Source organism: Bubalus kerabau, chromosome 5, assembly GCF_029407905.1.
Source record: "Bubalus kerabau isolate K-KA32 ecotype Philippines breed swamp buffalo chromosome 5, PCC_UOA_SB_1v2, whole genome shotgun sequence".
In the NCBI taxonomy this organism is placed as follows: domain Eukaryota; kingdom Metazoa; phylum Chordata; class Mammalia; order Artiodactyla; family Bovidae; genus Bubalus; species Bubalus kerabau.
This window is the reverse complement of record NC_073628.1, coordinates 90,049,683-90,069,848: the sequence shown is the minus strand read 5'-3', so window position 1 is coordinate 90,069,848 and position 20,166 is coordinate 90,049,683. Positions and strand designations below refer to the sequence as shown.

Sequence of the window (20,166 nt, the reverse complement as noted above, 5' to 3'; positions counted from 1 at the left end):
CCATATGAAAAAGTTTTAAACAAAATTATCAAAAGCCAATGAAGGGCAGAAAATTCTAAATTCTAAAATAAGCATAAGAAAGAAAAATTTTAAAGGGACATGCTCCTTATAAGGGGCTTCCTTAGTGCCTCACATGGTTAAGAATCTGCCTGCGACCTGGGAGACCCGGGTTGGATCTCTGCATCGGGAAGATTCCCTGGAGAAGGGAATGACTACCACTCCAGTATTCTTGCCTGGAGAATCCCATGTGTCATTTCTTCCACTTATAAAGAAACCCTTTGGGGCAGCATTTATAAGTAACAGTTAACATATATTAAATGTTTCCTACTTATCCAAGCTTTACATATACTATTTATGTAATCCTTATAGTAATCTGTCATCATCATCATCATTATTATTACTATCTCCATTTTATAGATGAGGAAACTGGGACTCAAAGAGGCAAAATAATTTTATTCAAGTTCACAAGTATTGAGTAAATTTTAAGTCTATGGAAGGAGAGATTTGATCTTCTATCATAAGATATAAGGGATCAGATCAACACTCTTGCCTCATCTGTCTCTGTAAATCTCTGAAGACTTTCAACATTAGCTCAGCTCAATTTACTTCATCTATTGAGCACTTACTAAGTGTCAGAAGCTGGGCACTGTGATAAGCACTTAGAACTGCAAACAGAAGACACGGATCAACATAATACTTATTTTAGAAACCAGATGACCCAATATAAATTTATTTTCCTAACACTCGGTTCTTCCTTTTTCCCGGCAGTAATCAGATCAGATCAGATCAGATCAGTCACTCAGTCGTGTCTGACTCTTTGAGACCCCATGAATCACAGCACACCAGGCCTCCCTGTCCATCATCAACTCCCGGAGTTCACTGAGACCCATGTCCATCGACACAGTGATGCCATCCAGCGATCTCATCCTCTGTAGTCCCCTTCTCTTCTTGCCCCCAATCCCTCCCAGCATCAGAGTTTTTTCCAATGAGTCAACTCTTTGCATGAGATGGCCAAAGTACTGGAGTTTCAGCTTTAGCATCATTCCTTCCAAAGAAATCCCAGGGCTGATCTCCTTCAGAATGGACTGGTTGGATCTCCTTGCAGTCCAAGGGACTCTCAAGAGTCTTCTCCAACACCACAGTTCAAAAGCATCAATTCTTCAGTGCTTAGCTTTCTTTACAGTCCAACTCTCACATCCATACATGACCACCGGAAAAACCATAGCCTTGACTAGACGGACCTTTGTTGGCAAAGTAAATGTCTCTGCTTTTGAATATGCTATCTAGGTTGGTCATAACTTTCCTTCCAAGGAGTAAGCGTCTTTTAATTTCATGGCTGCAATCACCATCTGCAGTGATTTTGGAGCCCCCAAAAATAAAGTCTGACACTGTTTCCACTGTTTCCCCATCTATTTCCCATGAAGTGGTGGACCAGATGCCATGATCTTCGTTTTCTGAATGTTGAGCTTTAAGCCAACTTTTTCACTCTCCGCTTTCACTTTCATTAAGAGGCTTTTGAGTTCCTCTTCACTTTCTGCCATAAGGTGGTGTCATCTGCATATCTGAGGTTATTGATATTTCTCCTGGCAATCTTGATTCCAGCTTGTGTTTCTTCCAGTCCAGTGTTTCTCATGATGTACTCTGCATATAAGCTAAATAAACAGGGTGACAATATACAGCCTTGACGTACTCCTTTTCCTATTTGGAACCAGTCTGTTGTTCCATGTCCAGTTCTAACTGTTGCTTCCTGACCTGCATACAAATTTCTCAAGAGGCAGATCAGGTGGTCTGGTATTCCCATCTCTTTCAGAATTTTCCACAGTTTATTGTGATCCACACAGTCAAAGGCTTTGGCATAATGAATAAAGCAGAAATAGATGTTTTTCTGGAACTCTCTTGCATTTTCCATGATCCAGCAGATGTTGGCAATTTGATCTCTGGTTCCTCTGCCTTTTCTAAAACCAGCTTGAACATCAGGAAGTTCACGGTTCACATATTGCTGAAGCCTGGCTTGGAGAATTTTGAGCATTACTTTACTAGCATGTGAGATAAGTGCAATTGTGTGGTAGTTTGAGCATTCTTTGGCATTGCCTTTCTTTGGGATTGGAATGAAAACTGACCTTTTCCAATCCTGTGGCCACTGCTGAGTTTTCCAAATTTGCTGGCATATTGAGTGCAGCACTTTCACAGCATCATCTTTCAGGATTTGGAGTAGCTCAACTGGAAATCCATCACCTCCACTAGCTTTGTTCACAGTGATGCTTTCTAAGGCCCACTTGACTTCACATTCCAGGATGTCTGGCTCTAGGTCAGTGATCACACCATCCTGATTATCTTGGTCGTGAAGATCTTTTTTGTACAGTTCTTCTGTGTATTCTTGCCATCTCTTCTTAATAAATCTGCTTCTGTTAGGTCCATACCATTTCTGTCCTTTATCAAGCCCATCTTTGCATGAAATGTTCCTTTGGTAGCTCTGATTTTCTTGAAAAGATCTCTAGTCTTTCCCATTCTGTTGTTTTCCTCTATTTCTTTGCATTGCCCGCGTCCGAGGTCAGGGGCGGCAGCCGGGAGGAGATACCCCACGCCCCTGAGCCTGAGGCCAGGGGCGGCGGCCAGGAGGAGCAACCCCACGCCCGAGGCCAAGGGTGGTGGCCAGGAGGACCAACCCCACGTCCAAGGAGCCATGGCTGTGGGGAACAGGAGGGTCTAGAGGCGCTATCCCACGTTGAAGGTCAGGAAGGGCGGCAGTGAGGATATACCCCTCGTCCAAGGTAAGGAGCAATGGCTGCGCTTTGCTGGAGTAGCCGTGAAGGGATACCCCACACCCAAGGTAAGAGAAACCCAAGTGAGACGGTAGGTGTTGCAAGAGGGCATCAGAGGGCAGACACACTGAAACCATACTCACAGAAAACTAGTCAATCTAATCACACTAGGACCACAGCCTTGTCTAACTCAATGAAACTAAGCCATGCCCATGGGGCAAGATGGGCGGGTCATGGTGGAGAGATCTGACAGAATGTGGTCCCCTGGAGAATGGCAGTAATCACTCTTCAGTAAGTTATCTGACATCTGACCTCACCACTGTAAAGTAAGCTCAGTGAGGATTCAAACCCTATCTGTCTAGTTCACAACTCTATTCCGAAGGCCTACCACACAGTTCAATCATAGCTGAGGCTCAATGTATATATGGTGTACAGAATTGAATTTTGAACATGCTATCCATTCACTAATCTAAATGAAAGCAACACAGTGAAGAGGCAAGAATGCAGACTTTGGGTCAAGCATTCATTCATTTGTGCAGTCATTCATTTGTTCATTCACTGATCATGTGCTTAGGCACTCAATATTCAGGAACATCTACTTTACCATTTCTCTGGGTGCTGTGAACATAGCACTAAAGATAGGAGTCTCCATCCTCATGGAGCTCACCAGCTTTGTTACTAATCCCTGAGCAATCTTGGACAGCCACTTAGTCTGCATATGTCAGTTTCAGCTTTCTTATTAGAAAAACAGGATGGTAATAATCAACAGGCAACATATTTTAAGGAAATTAGATAGTATACATGAAGGCCTTGACACATGGTAAGCACTCAATAAAAGACAACTCTTCTAATTAACAATAAACTGAAAGTCAAAACCCAAAATACTAAATATAAACCTTGGAGCAAGTGACAAATAGCCCTGATTTCCAGGAAAAAAAATGTATTTTAAAAAGTTTAGCAAGAGAAATATGAGTAATAATATGTTCTATGTGATACTTAATTTCCTTCAAAATGCTTTGATATACATCATTTTAAATACTAAAGTTGAACACTTTCCCTAGATTCTGTACTAGAGAAAAACCTTCTACTGAACCAATTTGCCTGACATTTCAAAAGGTTTTGTATGGCCAAAGATGGTCATGTAGATATATATCAATCTTGACAACTTCCATCAATGGCCAACTGGGGGGAAGCTGGGCTTCTAAATGACCTATGGCCATAGGGACACTCAGCAAACTGGGAAGACTGGTCAAGGAGAGTATAGCAAAGTTTATTCTTGCAAGGAACCTCAGTATCTTTCACAATTCCCAAAGAGTCTGTAGCATAACCTGTCAGTCACTTTCAGTCAAACATTCTCACTTACAATTCATCTTTTCAATGATTCTGTAAAGTAGTCTCTAGGAGAAGTTAACAAACTTGTCCAGACTTGTGCAGCCAATCAGGGGCAGAGCAGGGGTTCACATCTAGCTCTTCTGACTTGGAGACTCTGTCACTTCATCATGAATTAACTATTTTCCCTAGACTACTGCCTTCCTTTCAACATTCTGAGGTATATGAAAAAGAAGTAAGCTTTAAAAAAAATTATACCCCAATTTTAAATTCTCAACAAGGATTACAACCACTTTAACTCCCTTGTACCCAGAACTTCTGGTTTTCCCCTCAGTCTTAACAGGAATTGGAATGGCTACAATGCATGTCTGAGACTCCATAAGATACACAGGTTAATTAGAATGCTTTCAACATTAGTAAATCACCTGAGATGCTGCAAGTGCACTTCCTGGGATATTCATGGTGCATGCAGATTTTAGTCTTGCTGCAAAACAACCTCTATCATCTGACCTTTGGAGGGCCACCCTCTGCAGACCACTTCCACTTTCCACATGGTGGGAAAAAAACCAAAACATAAACCTTTGGTGTAATTTATTACAATATCTCCTAATATTTCCTTAGCAGACCATGGTTCTCCTTTAAAGCTTTACATCTGTACTATAATTTTTAAAAATTGTTTGTTGAACAGTTTTTTTGTTGCAACGTTGTTGCAAGCACTGCACGCCAAGTCTCAAGCTAAGTACAGCCTTCTCTTTTCTCTTTTCTCTTTGACACCGCTTTTTCTATGGGCTTTATTCCATAATCACTGTGCTATCAAATATAATAGCCACCAGCCACAGGGGACTATTTAAATTTAAATTATAATTAATTAAAATTAAATATAATTTACAATTCAAGTCCTTGGTCACATTAGCCACATTTCAAGTGTTCAACTGCCCTCTGTGGCTAGTGGCTACTATATTAGATAGTACGTAGCACATTTCCATCATGATAGAAAGCTCTATTGGGCAGTGCTGCCACAGAACATCAAATTCTGGGTTTTCATCAGCCTAGAACTTCCAGTCAGGATTAAATCAAGAAAAAACTACTACCAGAGTAGGTCAAACTAGTTCTCAATCTTATTCCCGGGGCTTCAAATGCTAAACTATAGTTGAAAGGAAAAGGGAATCTAGTCGTCTACTATAGTGGTGATTAAATATCCTGGAATAATCCATGGATGCCACAGCGTAACCAAGACACTGATTTCTTACTGAAACTAAACCATAAACACAAGACTTATTGCATTTATTTTAAGAGAAAGATAGAGAAACACACATAACACAGAAAGACAAATAAATAAAGACCTGAATTCATCCTGTGTGACTTAGACCAATCATGTTACTCCTCTGATCTTAAATTTCATAATCTGCAAAATTAAAAAGTAGATAAATTCTTAGTTTCTTTTCACCTCTGAAATTCCAGAGGCAAAGACTTTATTTAGTTTATGTAATATCTAAAAAACTGTGCAGACTTCAAATATATATTAGATAATAATTCAAAGACTTTATTAAAATTAGAAGAAGCTAGCTATATAGAATGTAAGTTAGGACACTCACTGTGTCATAAAAATGGTATTACCCCAGCATCCTACAGAATCTGCCTTTAACTACCAGAAAGACATGACTGGGAGTGGTTAAAATGTTCACATTTTTACCAATATCAAAAAATATAGCAACATACTGGACCCTATGGCATATACAATGTGTTTCATTAAATAGGAATAGGGAAAGAATAATTATTAGAATTATAATATATAATGTAACTATGACATATTACACATTGTTATAATTATAATTGCATAATTATATTATTATTATTATTGCATTTATTGAAACATTTATTGAGGTTGTTTAACAGAAAAACATCTATTTCTGCTTTGTTGACTATGCCAAAGCCTTTGACTGTGTGGATCACAATAAACTGTGGAAAATTCTGAAAGAGATGGGAATACCAGACCACCTGACCTGCCTCTTGAGAAATATGTATGCAGGTCAGGAAGCAACAGTTAGAACTGGACATGGAACAACAGACTGGTTCCAAATAGGAAAAGGAGTACGTCAAGGCTGTATATTGTCACCCTGCTTATTTAACTTATATGCAGAGTACATCATGAGAAAGGCTGGGCTGGAAGAAACACAAGCTGGAATCAAGATTGCCGGGAGAAATATCAATAACCTCAAATATGCAGATGACACCACCCTTATGGCAGAAAGTGAAGAGGAACTCAAAAGCCTCTGATGAAAGTGAAAGTGGAGAGTGAAAAAGTTGGCTTAAAGCTCAGCATTCAGAAAACGAAGATCATGGCATCTGGTCCCATCACTTCATGGGAAATAGATGGGGGAACAGTGGAAACAGTGGCAGACTTTATTTTTGGGGGCTCCAAAATCACTGCAGATGGTGATTGCAGCCATGAAATTTAAAGAAGCTTACTACTTGGAAGGAAAGTTATGACCAACCTAGATAGCATATTCAAAAGCAGAGACATTTACCATTGCCAACAAAGGTCCGTCTAGTCAAGGCTATGGTTTTTCTGGTGGTCATGTATGGATGTGAGAGTTGGACTGTAAAGAAAGCTAAGCGCTGAAGAATTGATGCTTTTGAACTGTGGTGTTGGAGAAGACTCTTGAGAGTCCCTTGGACTGCAAGGAGATCCAACCAGTCCATTCTGAAGGAGATCAGCCCTGGGATTTCTTTGGAAGGAATGATGCTAAAGCTGAAACTCCAGTACTTTGGCCACCTCATGCAGAGAGTTGACTCATTGGAAAAGACTCTGATGCTGGGAGGGATTGGGGGCAGGAGGAAAAGGGGACGACAGAGGATGAGATGGTTGGATGGCATCACTGACTCGATGGACATGAGTCTGAGTGAACTCCGGGAGTTGGTGATAGACGGGGAGGCCTGGCGTGCTGGGATTCATGGGGTCGCAGAGAGTCGGACCCGACTGAGCGATTGAACTGAACTGAACTGAACTGAACAGGCGAACTCATTTTATCATCAAACAGCTCTATGAAGGAAACTTTTTTTTATTTTTTATCATTTTACATTTTACATGTTAGAAAACTGAAATGAAGGGAGTTAGGTTGCTAACCCACCCACTCCAATGTTCTTGCCTGGAGAATCCCAGGGACGGGGGAGCCTGGTGGGCTGCTATCTATGGGGTCGCACAGAGTCAGACACAACTTAAGCAACTTAGCAGCAGCAGCAGCAGCAGGTTGCTAACCCACAGCTGCAGAGCTAAACAAGGGCAGAGTCATGATTTAAAACGAAAACCACTCAGCTGCAGTGCACATGCTTCTACTTTAGCACACTGACTCCTAAAGAGAATTTTACATGCTAATCATTAGAAAGGACCTAAATAAGAAGGCTCCTAGGCTACTGTTAAGAACCCAGCTAATATCACAAAGCTACCATTTTCCTATATATTTTTCCAGAAGACAGAACAACAACTTATTTCCCTGGATAGGCCCCTCAGCCAAAATTCTTCCTAGCCTAGGCCAAGCGGCAATTTTAATGGAACTGGAATCAAGTTCATGATTGTCTATTAGAGTTCCAATGTCCTGAGACCTTTGTTAATTGAATTAGACACAAGACAAAGGGAATTAAAAGGAGGGTAAGTTAAATTTTCATATTGCCTTGGGCAAATGTCAGAGAAGTGGGTCTTTTTTTCCCTGAGGAACTGCGTACCCACTTTAACATTTACAATTATTTTATAATTAGATTGATATTTTGTAAGATAGAAGCCTCCATAACACTGACATTCAAATGCCTCCTTTGCACAGGGAGAAAGGGAGAGCAAGGGCCAATTACTTGTGCTGCAATATCGTTTTCAAGGAGACTTAACATTTATTAAGTCGCTAAATATCCAAATCCAAAATAATTTCATATTCTCTGCAGTGATCCCATTCCATCAACCATACTACCTAAATATACCCTGCTTCCATCACTCAACAAAGCCACAAAGACTATTATAAGGCATTAAAAACCTCTATATAGTTTCTCCTTTCTGCATCTGCACTTTCCTCTGATCAATTAAGATTTCAGTTAGGCTGGAGGTGAGAAAGGAAGGAAATAAAACTCAAGCCACAAATCCTTATCTTAATCCCACAAATAGCACTGACAAGCAACAACTGGTGAGGAAAAAAGCTCAATGGAAGGCTTCCTTGCTCCAAGCTTATGTTAATTATTATCCAAAATTCATGATTAAATTATTACTCATAAAACATCTCTGTCTACTTCTCAGAAGTATCACAGATGATGGTCCTATTCTATCTCAGGGAGCATTAGTATCACTGAGGGAAAAAACAGGTCTGCATCTGATTCAAACAGATTAAACTTATATTTATAGCAGACACATCCTTTAGGAAGGAGCTTTCAAGTCATATATTCAGAAGACACTTCATTCTGGAATTTTCTAGAAATGGCGTAGATGCCTGCCTTCCCTCTGAGCCCCTAGTTTAGAAATCTGAGGACCTAAATGCCTTTTGTGATTATCCATTTGCAAACATTCCTTTGTTTTCTAACAGACCTTTCTCTTTTTATCACCTATGAATATTCTACACTAACATGCAGCAGCACTCTATACACAGACAGATCAAGATAACGAAAGTGCAAAAATGTCAAAGCCTATTTTTCATAAAGGAGCTTGAGGAGGGAGAAACGTGACAACTTCAAGGTTGACCAGACTGGACAATCCTGAAAAGACAAATGCACCGAGTTAATGCTGAAAATGTCAGCTAACTCGCCACTAAGAAACTAGTGATGTCTGTGACTCACTCTTTTCCAAGAGGAAAACAAGTCACTCCCCTCTCTTGCAGATATATCTGTTTTCACAGAACAAACTGACTACAGCAAGAGCTTCCCAAGGCAATGTCTAGGTCAAAGCAATCAGCAGAGGTGATCTTCTGACTGGGCTGAGAGCTCCCCTACACCTTTTATGTAAGAAAGGCCAATTGTCCCATCTTACTCTTCAAAAATAGAGCCATCTCAGTCCTTCAATAAAGCATCACTACAAACAAAGTTAGTGGAGGTGATGGAATTCCAACTGAGCTATTTCAAATCCGAAAAGATGATGTTGTGAAAGTGCTGCACTCAATATGCCAGCAAATTTGGAAAACTCAGCAATGGACACAGGACTGGAAAAGGTCAGTTTTTGTTCCAATCCCAAAGAATGGCAACGCCAAAGAATGTTCAAACTACTGCACAATTGCACTCATCTCACACGCTAGCAAAGTAATGCTCAAAATTCTCCAAGCTAGGCTTCAACAGTATGTGAACAGAGAACTTCCAGATGTTCAAGCTGGAATTAGGAAAGGCAGAAGAACCAGAGATCAAATTGCCAATCTCCGTTGGATCACAGAAAAAGCAAAGGAATTTCAGAAAAACATTTACTTCTGCTTCATTGACTACGCTAACGCCTTTGACTGTGTGCATCACAAAAAACTGTGGAAAATTCTTAAAAGAGATGGGAATACCAGACCACCTTACCTGCCTCCTGAGAAACCTGTATGTAGGTCAAGAAGCAACAGTTAGAACCGGCCATACACCAAGAGACTGGTTCAAAATTGGGAAAGGTGTACATTGAGGCTGTATATCGTCACCCTGCTTATTTAACCTATATGAAGAATATATCATGAGAAATGCTGGGCTGGATAAAGCACACGCTGGAATCAAGATTGCTGGGAGAAATGTCAATATAACCTCAGATATGCAGATGACACCACCCGTATGGCAGAAAGCGAAGAGGAAGAGCCTCTTGATGAAAATGAAAGAAGAGAGTGAAAAAGCTGGCTTAAAACTCAGTATTCAAAAAACGAAGATCATGGCATCTAGTCCCATTATTTCATGGCAAATAGATGGGGAAACAATGGAAACAGTGGCAGACTTTATTTTCTTGCACTCCAAAATCACTGCAAATGGTGACTACAGCCATGAAATTATAAAACGCTTGCTCCTTGGAAGAAAAATTATAACCAACCTAGACAGCATATTAAAAAACAGAGACACTGCCAGCAAAGGTCCATCTAACCAAAGCTATGGTTTTTCCAATAGTCACGTATAAAGAAAGCTGAGCACCAAAGAATTGATGCTTTTGAACTGTGGTGTTGGAGAAGACTCTTGAGAGTCCTTTGGACTGCAAGGAGATCAAACGAGGCAATCCTAAAGGAAATCAGTCCTGAATATTCACTGGAAGGACTGACACTGAAGCTGAAGCTGCAGTACTTTGGCCACCGATGCTAAGAACTGACTCATTGGAAAAGACCCTGATGCTGGGAAAGATTGAAGGCAGGAGGAGAAGGGGATGACAGAAGATGAGATGGTTGGATGGCATCACCAACTCAACCAACATGAGTTTGAGCAAGCCCTGGGAGTTGGTGATGGACAGGGAAGCCTAGCGTGCTGCAGTCCATGGGGTCACATAGACTCAGACACAACTGAGCGATTGAACTGAATTGAGTCCTTCAAGACTAACCCTTTGCCACAACCACAATATGATACCAAGTTTAAAAGCACCCATCTGAGTGTCTGTGCCTAAGAGGTAGTCAAAACAAGGCTGGTACCTGCTCTCACCTCCAAAACATAACTTTCTGTTTCACAATTAAAATGAGCAGCATCTTAGGGAAAATTATATCTTCACCCTTAGGTCTTTTTTTAAAAGAAAAATTAAAAGGAAGAAACAAATGGAAAGAGAGTGACTAGATGGACAACAAAGAGAGAAGAAGGGAAGAGAGAATGGGTGAGGGAAAAGGTCAGGGTGCTTGCGGAGGCGAGAGGCATAGTGAACTTTATACATTTGCTCTTTCCAAAAGATGTGTTCATTCCACTAAAACAGTGAATGAGGAAAATATTTTCCTTTTCTTTTCTGACAGCTGGAGCATAAATGGTTGTTGCAATAACACCAGAAATTATTGGTCATTCTGAACATTCCTGCTAGTATGAAGCCAGCATGCCAGCCAATTTGAAATACTGGCCCACAAGGTGCCCTAGATATTTTGTTTTTCAAGCGCAGGAATGTCAGCTTCTGGATGAAAAGTGATGTATGCTGTCTAGTGGGCAGCATACTGGCCAGACACCAAATTTAGAATGTGTCTCCCTATAATCTCGGGTTCTAGCTCAGCAATCCTTCACAGCCAGTACCACCCCCAGGAATGAGAAGACCAAGAAAGAGAGCAGTGTTTGACATGTGAGTTGTCACCTCTACATACATTTCAAGAAGCTAGTCTGAATCCAGGGTGAGTTGGAGCTAGGTGGGTCTCTTCTTCAGGAAGTTGATTTATTTCTATTCCATTCTAGTTAAGGCCTACCAAAGGGAACTTAGGAAGCCCCACTACTAAAAGTGGTTAAGCCTCACATTTTATACATTTTTAATGTTTTCATATATATAAAATGACATAACCACTCTAGTTTCATCAACTTGCCTGTGGAAAAAGCAACATTATAAATTGAAAAATTGCTAAGGATAATATTTTGTCCATATGATTTTTTTTAATGTACCTCTGCTATCAAACAAAGCCTACAAAGAGTCCTCATATTAAGTCAAAAAGGTACCAGCAAATATCCGAGACTGATTTGCAGGTACCAACCCTGATTGTGAAGCAGTGTTGAGACCGGCTGGGCCTGGGACCTGGGACCCTTTGTTGTAATGCTTGGACCTGCACATCTCCTCATCTGCTCATCTCAAGCAACAGAATATAAAGAAACTGTAAGACACTAAAAATAACTGCGTACATATGCAGTTGGCAAATTATGAACAAGATACAAAAAGACCAAAAACCCAGCTGCCACTTCTGAGGCATCCCGGGTACTGTGCATGATCCCTGCACACAGCCCCACCAAGGGGGCTGGCAGACCACCCAAGGCATCTGTCCAGTCCAAACCACACGTTCATCCTTACCCTCATCCCATTTAATGGGCTACCTTGCTCCACCTCGGGAAGTAAGCAATAAAGCCTTAAAGCCAATAAAATCTTGCCTGAATTTCTCATCTGGAATCTTATCAATTTCTATTGATTAAGGAGTCCAAGAACCCTGGTCAGTAACAGTGTTAGTAATGCCTGCAGCTTTTACAAAGGTATCACTCACTCTACCTGGAAGATCATAGTTCTACCCATTGTACATTTTCCCCATAATATCACAAAGGAATTCTCCATGGAAAAAAAGATTCCTGGAATGTTCCCATTATTTGCAGGAACCACAATAATCCGTATGAGGGCAATCATGGTGGAGGGGCATCAGACCAACACAAGAAATTCACAAACCCCAGCTTTTTTGTGTATTCCACTTTGACAACCATTCACTGTTTCCTATCCCACATGAGAACATTCCTAAACCTCATACATAACTTACCAAGAGAACACGGAATTAGTGCATGCATATCTTTAGTAGGTATAAGCCATCTGAATCCTGGGAGGCTTGCAGGGAGGGGAAATAGTGAGAACACCATGAACACTTCTAGTTCAGAGCCCACTTTAAATGTTATGTTTCCACAATTAACCAGAAGTGGAAAATTGGCATAAATCAATAAAACAGCAATTTCTCCAAGCATTCTCCTCACTGATACTAAGCAAGGCACTGTGAGGTTTAAATTCTTCCCTTACCTTTGATTTAGGATTTGTAACATGTCACTTATTCTTTTATGCAAGTCCACCAGTTGAAATATTCTAATACATGAAGTTAACCTACAACCCTCCTCCAACTACTCTGCTGTTCTTCACATTAAAATTTTGTCGCTACTGAGAAGATATTTAATGTCAAAGCCCACATAAGATACAAAAAAACAGAAGTTAAATGGTCACATGATGTCATGATGTATATCTGCCTACAGAGGCAGACCATGAGACTTGGTAACCAGCAAATGATAACCAAGACCGTTGTGTTTCTTTATATAAATTATCTGGTATTTATATATTAATATTATTATTTGTGTCACAAACAAAAACAAAAAATATATACATTCAGAAAATAAAAGGATAGACAAGCAACCCATAATTAAGCATTATGAGTAAAATTTACTGGAGTTACATTTTTCTAATAAGGATTTCTCAGGGAAATCTTTTCTAGAAATTAATTATATGTGTCACTACCCTAAACAAAGGAGGGCAAAAGAAGTAGCACAAGCAGTTCCAAGCTTACACAACAGAACAGCAAGGCTTAAAAGAATGAAAAAGAATTACATTCTCTCCCCAGGCTATGAAGTCATCATAGCCTGTTCACTTTTAAGTAACCATAATGACAGTTTGATACTAAACAACAACTTAGTGTTTCAAAATTAGCAGTACGAACCTTAGGTACACTAAATAATCCAATAACTATCTATAAAACTCCTAGCCTCAGTTTTCACTTATTCTCATAATAACTGACTAAATGAGACACACAGATTGATATCATATTGTTTATTTCTAATCAAGATTAACTGTTAGGTGTCCAATCAATTTAGCCTCGGATCATTTATAGGGAAATGGAGAATAACAGTGTTTGACCTAACAAAAATAGCTAACTTAGTAATTTTACAAAAGTCCAACTCTCAACACTGCACAAACCTACAAGATAGAATTTACAATTCTCATATCTTTCATATTACAATTTTCGAAGTCATACAAAAAAATAAGGAATATTACAACCTCTTTAGAAATACATAACTTGCCCCAAAATAGGTCTTCTCCTAACTGAATTTATATAGAATGGGCAAATACCCAATAATTTCAATCAGTATAGGAATAGAATAGTAATAATTAAGCTCAAGGGGATTATTTCCTTGATTTATCCAGCAGGGATGCTTTAAGACTAAAATAGGCAATTTTGTTCCCTGTGAAGAAAAAGTTTTACTGTGCTGTCACACACACACACACACACACACACCCCTGCATTCACAGGTACACAACGTCCTATAGTCTACAAGATTAGCACCGTCAGGATATCCATGCATATTCACATAGAAACAATAACAAGATTTCCGCAAACACGTATCATCAGCACCTGTTAATGACATTGGGCCACAATGAAGGAAAGTCTGGATTTAGTACAGGTCAAGGTGGAAAGCATTTCATCTTTCCCCATAACCAGTTCTGATCCTCTAGTAAACTCATCCTAGACTCTTCAATGGGCTCACACTAATTAAAATCTTTAACAGTTTTCTTGGTTTCCAGGCCCAATTTCCTTTTTACCTCTGCTAGTGTTAACTAAAGAAATCCTACCCCAATAAGCACTACAAATAATATGCTAAAGAAAAATAATCCCTCAGAAAAGGCAGTAACTTCTGTACCAGAATTTAAATGAAGAATGCTGCTTCCTTAATTTTAGTAAGATTATTGATTCTAACCAGAAAGAATTTACCTAAGCAACCACTCTGAAGCACATACAATATTCAAATACATCTTTATTATGGTGGCTCAATATCTAGAAATTTGGTGTTGACAGCATCGTTATAAAATGCATAAAGCTGTCAGATCAGTTTGGAGGAAAAAAAAGCTTCTAAAATATAAAGATTTATTTAATGGGCATATGGCACTAGAACATAAATACCCATAAGTAAAATTATAAAAATAACACAAAGTAAAAAATACCTTAAGCTAAGATTAAAAAAAAGAAACTGGAATTATTTAGTTAGAAGCAAAGTTATTAAATCACCCATACATACATAGCCACATTCACTCTTGCCCCAGGAATGCAATGTAGTCTTCATTCATTTCTAAAATGTTATACATCTGTATGATCATTACAACCCAAAAGCTTAGGAAGAGTATTAGAAAAAGCTTTTAAAAACTATTACAGATACTATAAAATCCTGTATGTGACAAACAAAATATGTGGGATGTCCAAATTTGCTGCTGCTGCTGCTGACTGCAGATTCATCCATGTAGGATCCACAGAGAAAGTGTGAGAACGGAGTATCAGTAGCCTCATGAACTTCACTATGTCTCTATACATATGCATTACTTGAGAATGTCAGCTCATCCTCAAGTATAGTATGCAGTCATCAAGGATTTGGAGAATTTTTAAGGTCACAAAATTGATAGATACTCTGATCTGAGGGGGGAAAGAAAAATTCAAAGAAGCCAGAAGTTTCCCTTTTTCCAGGAAAGTGAAGAAATCCTTACCTTTCTGTACACCAGCATGTTGGGTGATTCATCTGCCACCCCATTGCTGGTCTGTCCATAATTATTCCCCTGGGCCATGGCACCACACACCCGGTGGTCCACTCTCAGATACAGGAATTGTCAGTCTACCCTGCAAGAGACAGAGACTTCAGTGAGTTCTTAATGGTAATACTTAAGAAGGTTGACTCTTATTTTTCCAAACTTTAAACTTTTTACTTTGTATGGGAGTACAGCCGATTAACCATGTTGTGGTACTTACAGGTGAACAGTGAAGCTCTTCAGTCATATATATACATGTATCCGTTCTCCCCCAAGTACCCCTCCCATCCAGGCAGGCACATAACATTGAGCAGAGTTCCGTGTACTGTACAATAGGTCCTTGTTGGTTATCTATTTTAAATACAGCAGTGTGTACATGACCATCCCAAACTCCCTAACTATCCAAGCAGGTTGACTCTTGATTCATCTCCCCCATTCAACATTGGAGCATGCTTACATGCTGGGGCTGGCTTGTAGAAAGTAGCACAGAAATAGATTAAAAAAAAAATGTACACCTACAGTACTCCCAGGAAATTGTAAGAAATGACAATCTTTTAGTTAAAATTGTCATTTGACTAGGGTTTTAATTGACTTGATTTTCTGGATACTCATTTTTAAAAGTGTTTGAGGCTCACTGGAAAAAAGAAAAAAAAAAAAAAAAACACGGTTACCATTTCCATCCTACAGAGTTCTCTTCTCTCCCAATACTTGCATCCCCACCGGATGGTGTTTCCCCCCTCCCTCCGCGAATGGTTAAAAAGGCAACACCCTGTGGCAGCACTTTCTCCCAGGTGTCTGTCTAGTTTCCCCGCATGCAAGCGCATCAGAGGCCCATTCCTGGGCCATTCTCCAGTCATGTGTTTCCTCTTCATTCCCCTAGGTCTCCCGCACAGAGTCAAGGCAGCTTCCTCGACTTTCACCTGCCTGCACTGCCCGGCCACTGCTGCCTCTCCCCTCGGCCCAACTCGGCTTCGGAAGTCGCGGCGTAACCCTAACCAACCCCGGCCAGAAGGCACAGAAGGTGTCCTAGCAACAAGACCAGGTGGGAGGTCGGCCCTTCAGGCAATTACCTGGGTCACCGTGAGCAGCGCCAACTGCGGAAGCCTCGGAGCGACAAGGCAGAGAGAGAGGGGAAAACAAGCAAGCCCGGCTCGCCTGCGGCGGCAGCAAATGGCAGGCGAGCCCGAGCCGCGCACTGGAGCCGGGCCGGCGGCGGTGTCAGCCCCGCGGACCCGGGCGCGGGGCTCCGGGGCACCGCCTCCGACCTCCGCCTCCACCCCAGCCCACACCCATCGCCGTGCCCAGCCTCGTACCTCCTCCTCAAGGTCGCGGCCCGAGGCGCCTGCTTCCCGGCGGCTGGGTGCGGCGGTGTCAGCGCGCGGCCAGCTTCATCACCTCCGCGCGGGCACAGGGCTCTGACGGCCCGCGCTCCACCGCTCCCTCCTTCGCTTGGCTCCCGGGCTCCCGGACCACGAGCGCGCGCGGGACCGAGACGCCCGGCCCGTGCGCGCGACTGGGGAGGGAGGAGGGGACTGTCACGTGGGACCCGGCGTCCCTAGGTGCCGGCTCGGGGAGGGGAGCCGGGCGGGGTTCGGGGGGCTCGGCTCCGCGCGGCCTCGCTGCCCCGTCTCCTCCGCCGCCCCGCCTTCTCGGGCAGGGAAAGTGGCGCCCTGCCCCCAAGCGCATGCAACCCGGGCCCTTGCACACCCGGCTCGCCGGTGTGCGCGCCGCTGAAGGCCCGGAGATGGGAGTGTTAAGCCGGAGAACAGAAAGGGCGATGGGTGGGTGGGTGGATGGATGGATGAAGGCATGCAGGAATGGAGGTAGCCCCTTGCGGCGGGCCACTTTGGTCACGTGCCCGGTGACTACGCCGACACTGCGAGGGTAGCAGATGACTGATTATCGTTATGCTTTAAAAACGGGAGTAGAGGGATATTGAGACATCTGGGAGTGAAGGAAATGTCCAGGATCGAATGAGTCATTCAGCCCGTTTGCCTGCAAATTTCACAGCTTCCTCCTAAGTTAGAGAAATGGAAAACGATTTGGAGACTGCCAACTCGAAGTGCACATCTTGCCACCTGTTACAATAAAGGTATAGTTGCAATATCTGGTTTCTCTTTTAGACAGGAGATGCTCAGAGGACCTGTCACCCACTTAACTCTCACCCTCCAGCAGTTTTCAAAGAATGAGCGTGGGGTGATGATTCCCCCATAATTATTCTTCAGGTGGCTGTCATTAGTTCTTCTGTAAGGATTAGAGTGACATTAAGAAGAAAAATCACTTTTGTCCCAATTATAGTAAAGAAAGTTGTGTGTCTGGCTTTCAGGGGCAGGGTCGTGAAGTTAAAAATATCTGAAGGTTTCCTTCCACAGCTGGGCCAGGTGTTGGGGAGAAACAGAAAATAATCAAGCTAGCCTCTTCCTAACATCCTAGATAAGAATGGAAGTTACAACTGGTCAGGAGAGCCCATCAAAGTAAACCCAGGGCGGTGTCCTCAAGTGCATTTCCTCAGTCCCGCCTAGCTCCTGTCAGGTTTTAACCAGGGAACATGTATTTTTTCAACCTACCCTCTTTTCTGAATAATACAGGACAGATATTCCTAGCCCAAACTATGTTACACACACCCTAGTCTGACCATCTCCCTCTTTTCCCTAGTTCCCAAATCTTTCCATAGTGTGCTCTGGAAATTGTGATCTTTTCCAGCAAAATTGTCACTTTTTCAACTTCCTCTCTAAATATGTGCTTAACTTTCTTACTGTAGCCAAAACCTGCCTTGTTCCCTTCAGCCCCTCTCTCTTGCCATTCGTTTAGTCAATTCCGGGAGGTTGTGATGAATTGGATTAATAAGTTTGGAAAGAGTAATTGGGCATATTCACTTCATGGCAAATAGATGGGGAAACAGTGGACACAGTGGCTGACTTTATTTTTCTGGGCTCCAAAATCACTGCAGATGGTGATTGCAGCCATGAAATTAAAAGATGCTTGCTCCTTGGAAAGAAAGTTATGACCAACCTAGACAGCATATTAAAAAGCAAAGACATTACTTTGCCAACCAAGGTCTGTCTAGTCAAGGCTATGGTTTTTCCAGTGGTCACGTATGGATGTGTGAGTTGGACTACAAAGAAGGCTGAGCGCCGAAGAATTGATGCTTTTGAACTGTGATATTGGAGAAGACTCTTCAGAGTCCCCTGGACTACAAGGAGATCCAACCAGTCCATCTTTAAGGAGATCAGTCCTGGGTGTTCATTGGAGGGACTGATGTTGAAGCTGAAACTCCAATACTGTGGCCACCTGATGTGAAGAGCTGACTCATTTGAACAGACCCTGATGCTGGGAAAGATTGAGGGCAGGAGGAAAAGGGGACGACAGATGATGAGATGGTTGGATGACATCACCAACTCGAAGAACATGGGTTTGTGTTGACTCCGGGAGTTGGTGATGGACAGGGAGGCCTGGCGTGCTGCGATTCATGGGGTCACAAAGTGTCGGACATGACTGAGTGACTGAACTGAACTGAACTCAGTTTGAACATTTTTCTCTTAACTCATTATTGACTGTAGGATATTTGCAGAAACTAACACCTGTGGCTGGCGATTTGTTATGTAAGAGATATTAATACGTCTCTGGTCAATAAAGTTCTGGTAACAAAAGATGTATTAATATGTCTCTGGTTAATACTGTGTTAAGGAGGACTGCCTGAAAGAAGCAGTCTTTCTCCCTCACATCCTAAGATAGAGATTTTATCCCAAAAGTGGGGTCTCACCCAAGCTTAGCACTGACGGAACATTCCCATCAATCAGCAAACTAACAGAATAGAGCTAACATTTTATATTTTATGAATGAGGTGTGAAATATGCACCAGATGTATGCATAGAGTATAAAATATACCCATCCATATATCTACCCATTATATGTCAATATCTATATGTAGACTATCTCACATAAGATATATACATAAGGCATCTATACATAGATACAGATATAGGCATGTGTAAACTCTCCCTTGTCACACTTCCCACTTACTCTTGTCCTATTTTTCTGCTTTTACACCAAAAACTTCCTCTTCCCTCATTCTGCCTTGAACCCATTCTATTCTGACAATAATCTCCTTGTTACTATATCAATGGTCACTTCTCAATATGTGAATCGACTTATAAGTTAAAGTTTATGCCTCTCACTTTCTCAAGAACTTTCTACATTTGGTTATCAGGGTACCACTGGCTGTTATTTCTTTTTTTTTCTAGTTTTATTAAGACATAATTGACATACAGCACTATATAGGCTTAAGGTGTACACCATAATGATTTTATTTCCGTACATTGTAAAATGATTACCACAGTGAACTTAGTGAATGAACATCTATTATCGCATAGATGCAAAGGGGAAGAAAAAAAATTTTTTCCTTGTGGTGAAAGCTCTTAGGATTTACTCTCTTAACAACTTTCATATACCACGTACAGTAGTGTTAATTATATTTACCCTGTTGTACATTACCTTTCTAGTACTTATTTATCTTGTGGCTGAAATTTGTACATTTAGGCTACCTTCATCTGCTTCCCTTTCCCCACCCCCAACATCTGGTAACCACAAATCTGATCTGTTTTTCTTTGAATGTGTCCGTGTGCTAGTTTGTTTCTGAGGTATAACTGATCTACAAGGCTGTGTAGTTCCTGTTGCAACATAGTGATTCAATATTTCTATACATTTCAAAATGATCACCACAGTCAGACTAGTCACTATTTCTCACCATATGAAGATATTAAATAATTATTGACTACATGTCCCACACTGTACATTTTATACCCGTGACATCCCCTGGAGAAGGAAATAGCACCCCACTCCAGTGTTCTTGCCTGGAGAATCCCATAGACAGAGGAGCCTGGTAGGCTACAGTCCATGGCATGG

General features: G+C 41.4%; 1 protein-coding gene across 1 annotated transcript in view; it reads right to left on the bottom strand.

Moving 5' to 3' along the window:
- Positions 1–16,772, bottom strand: part of RGS7 (regulator of G protein signaling 7) — a 480,171-nt gene extending 463,399 nt beyond the window's left edge. The window contains exons 1-2 of the mRNA XM_055582175.1: positions 16,575–16,772; positions 15,223–15,352 (exon numbers count right to left, since the gene is read on the bottom strand). Coding sequence (XP_055438150.1) covers positions 15,223–15,300 — 78 coding nt within the window. The 5' untranslated portion in view covers positions 15,301–15,352; positions 16,575–16,772. The remainder of the gene's footprint in view (positions 1–15,222; positions 15,353–16,574) is intronic.
- Positions 16,773–20,166: the final 3,394 nt, after the last annotated feature.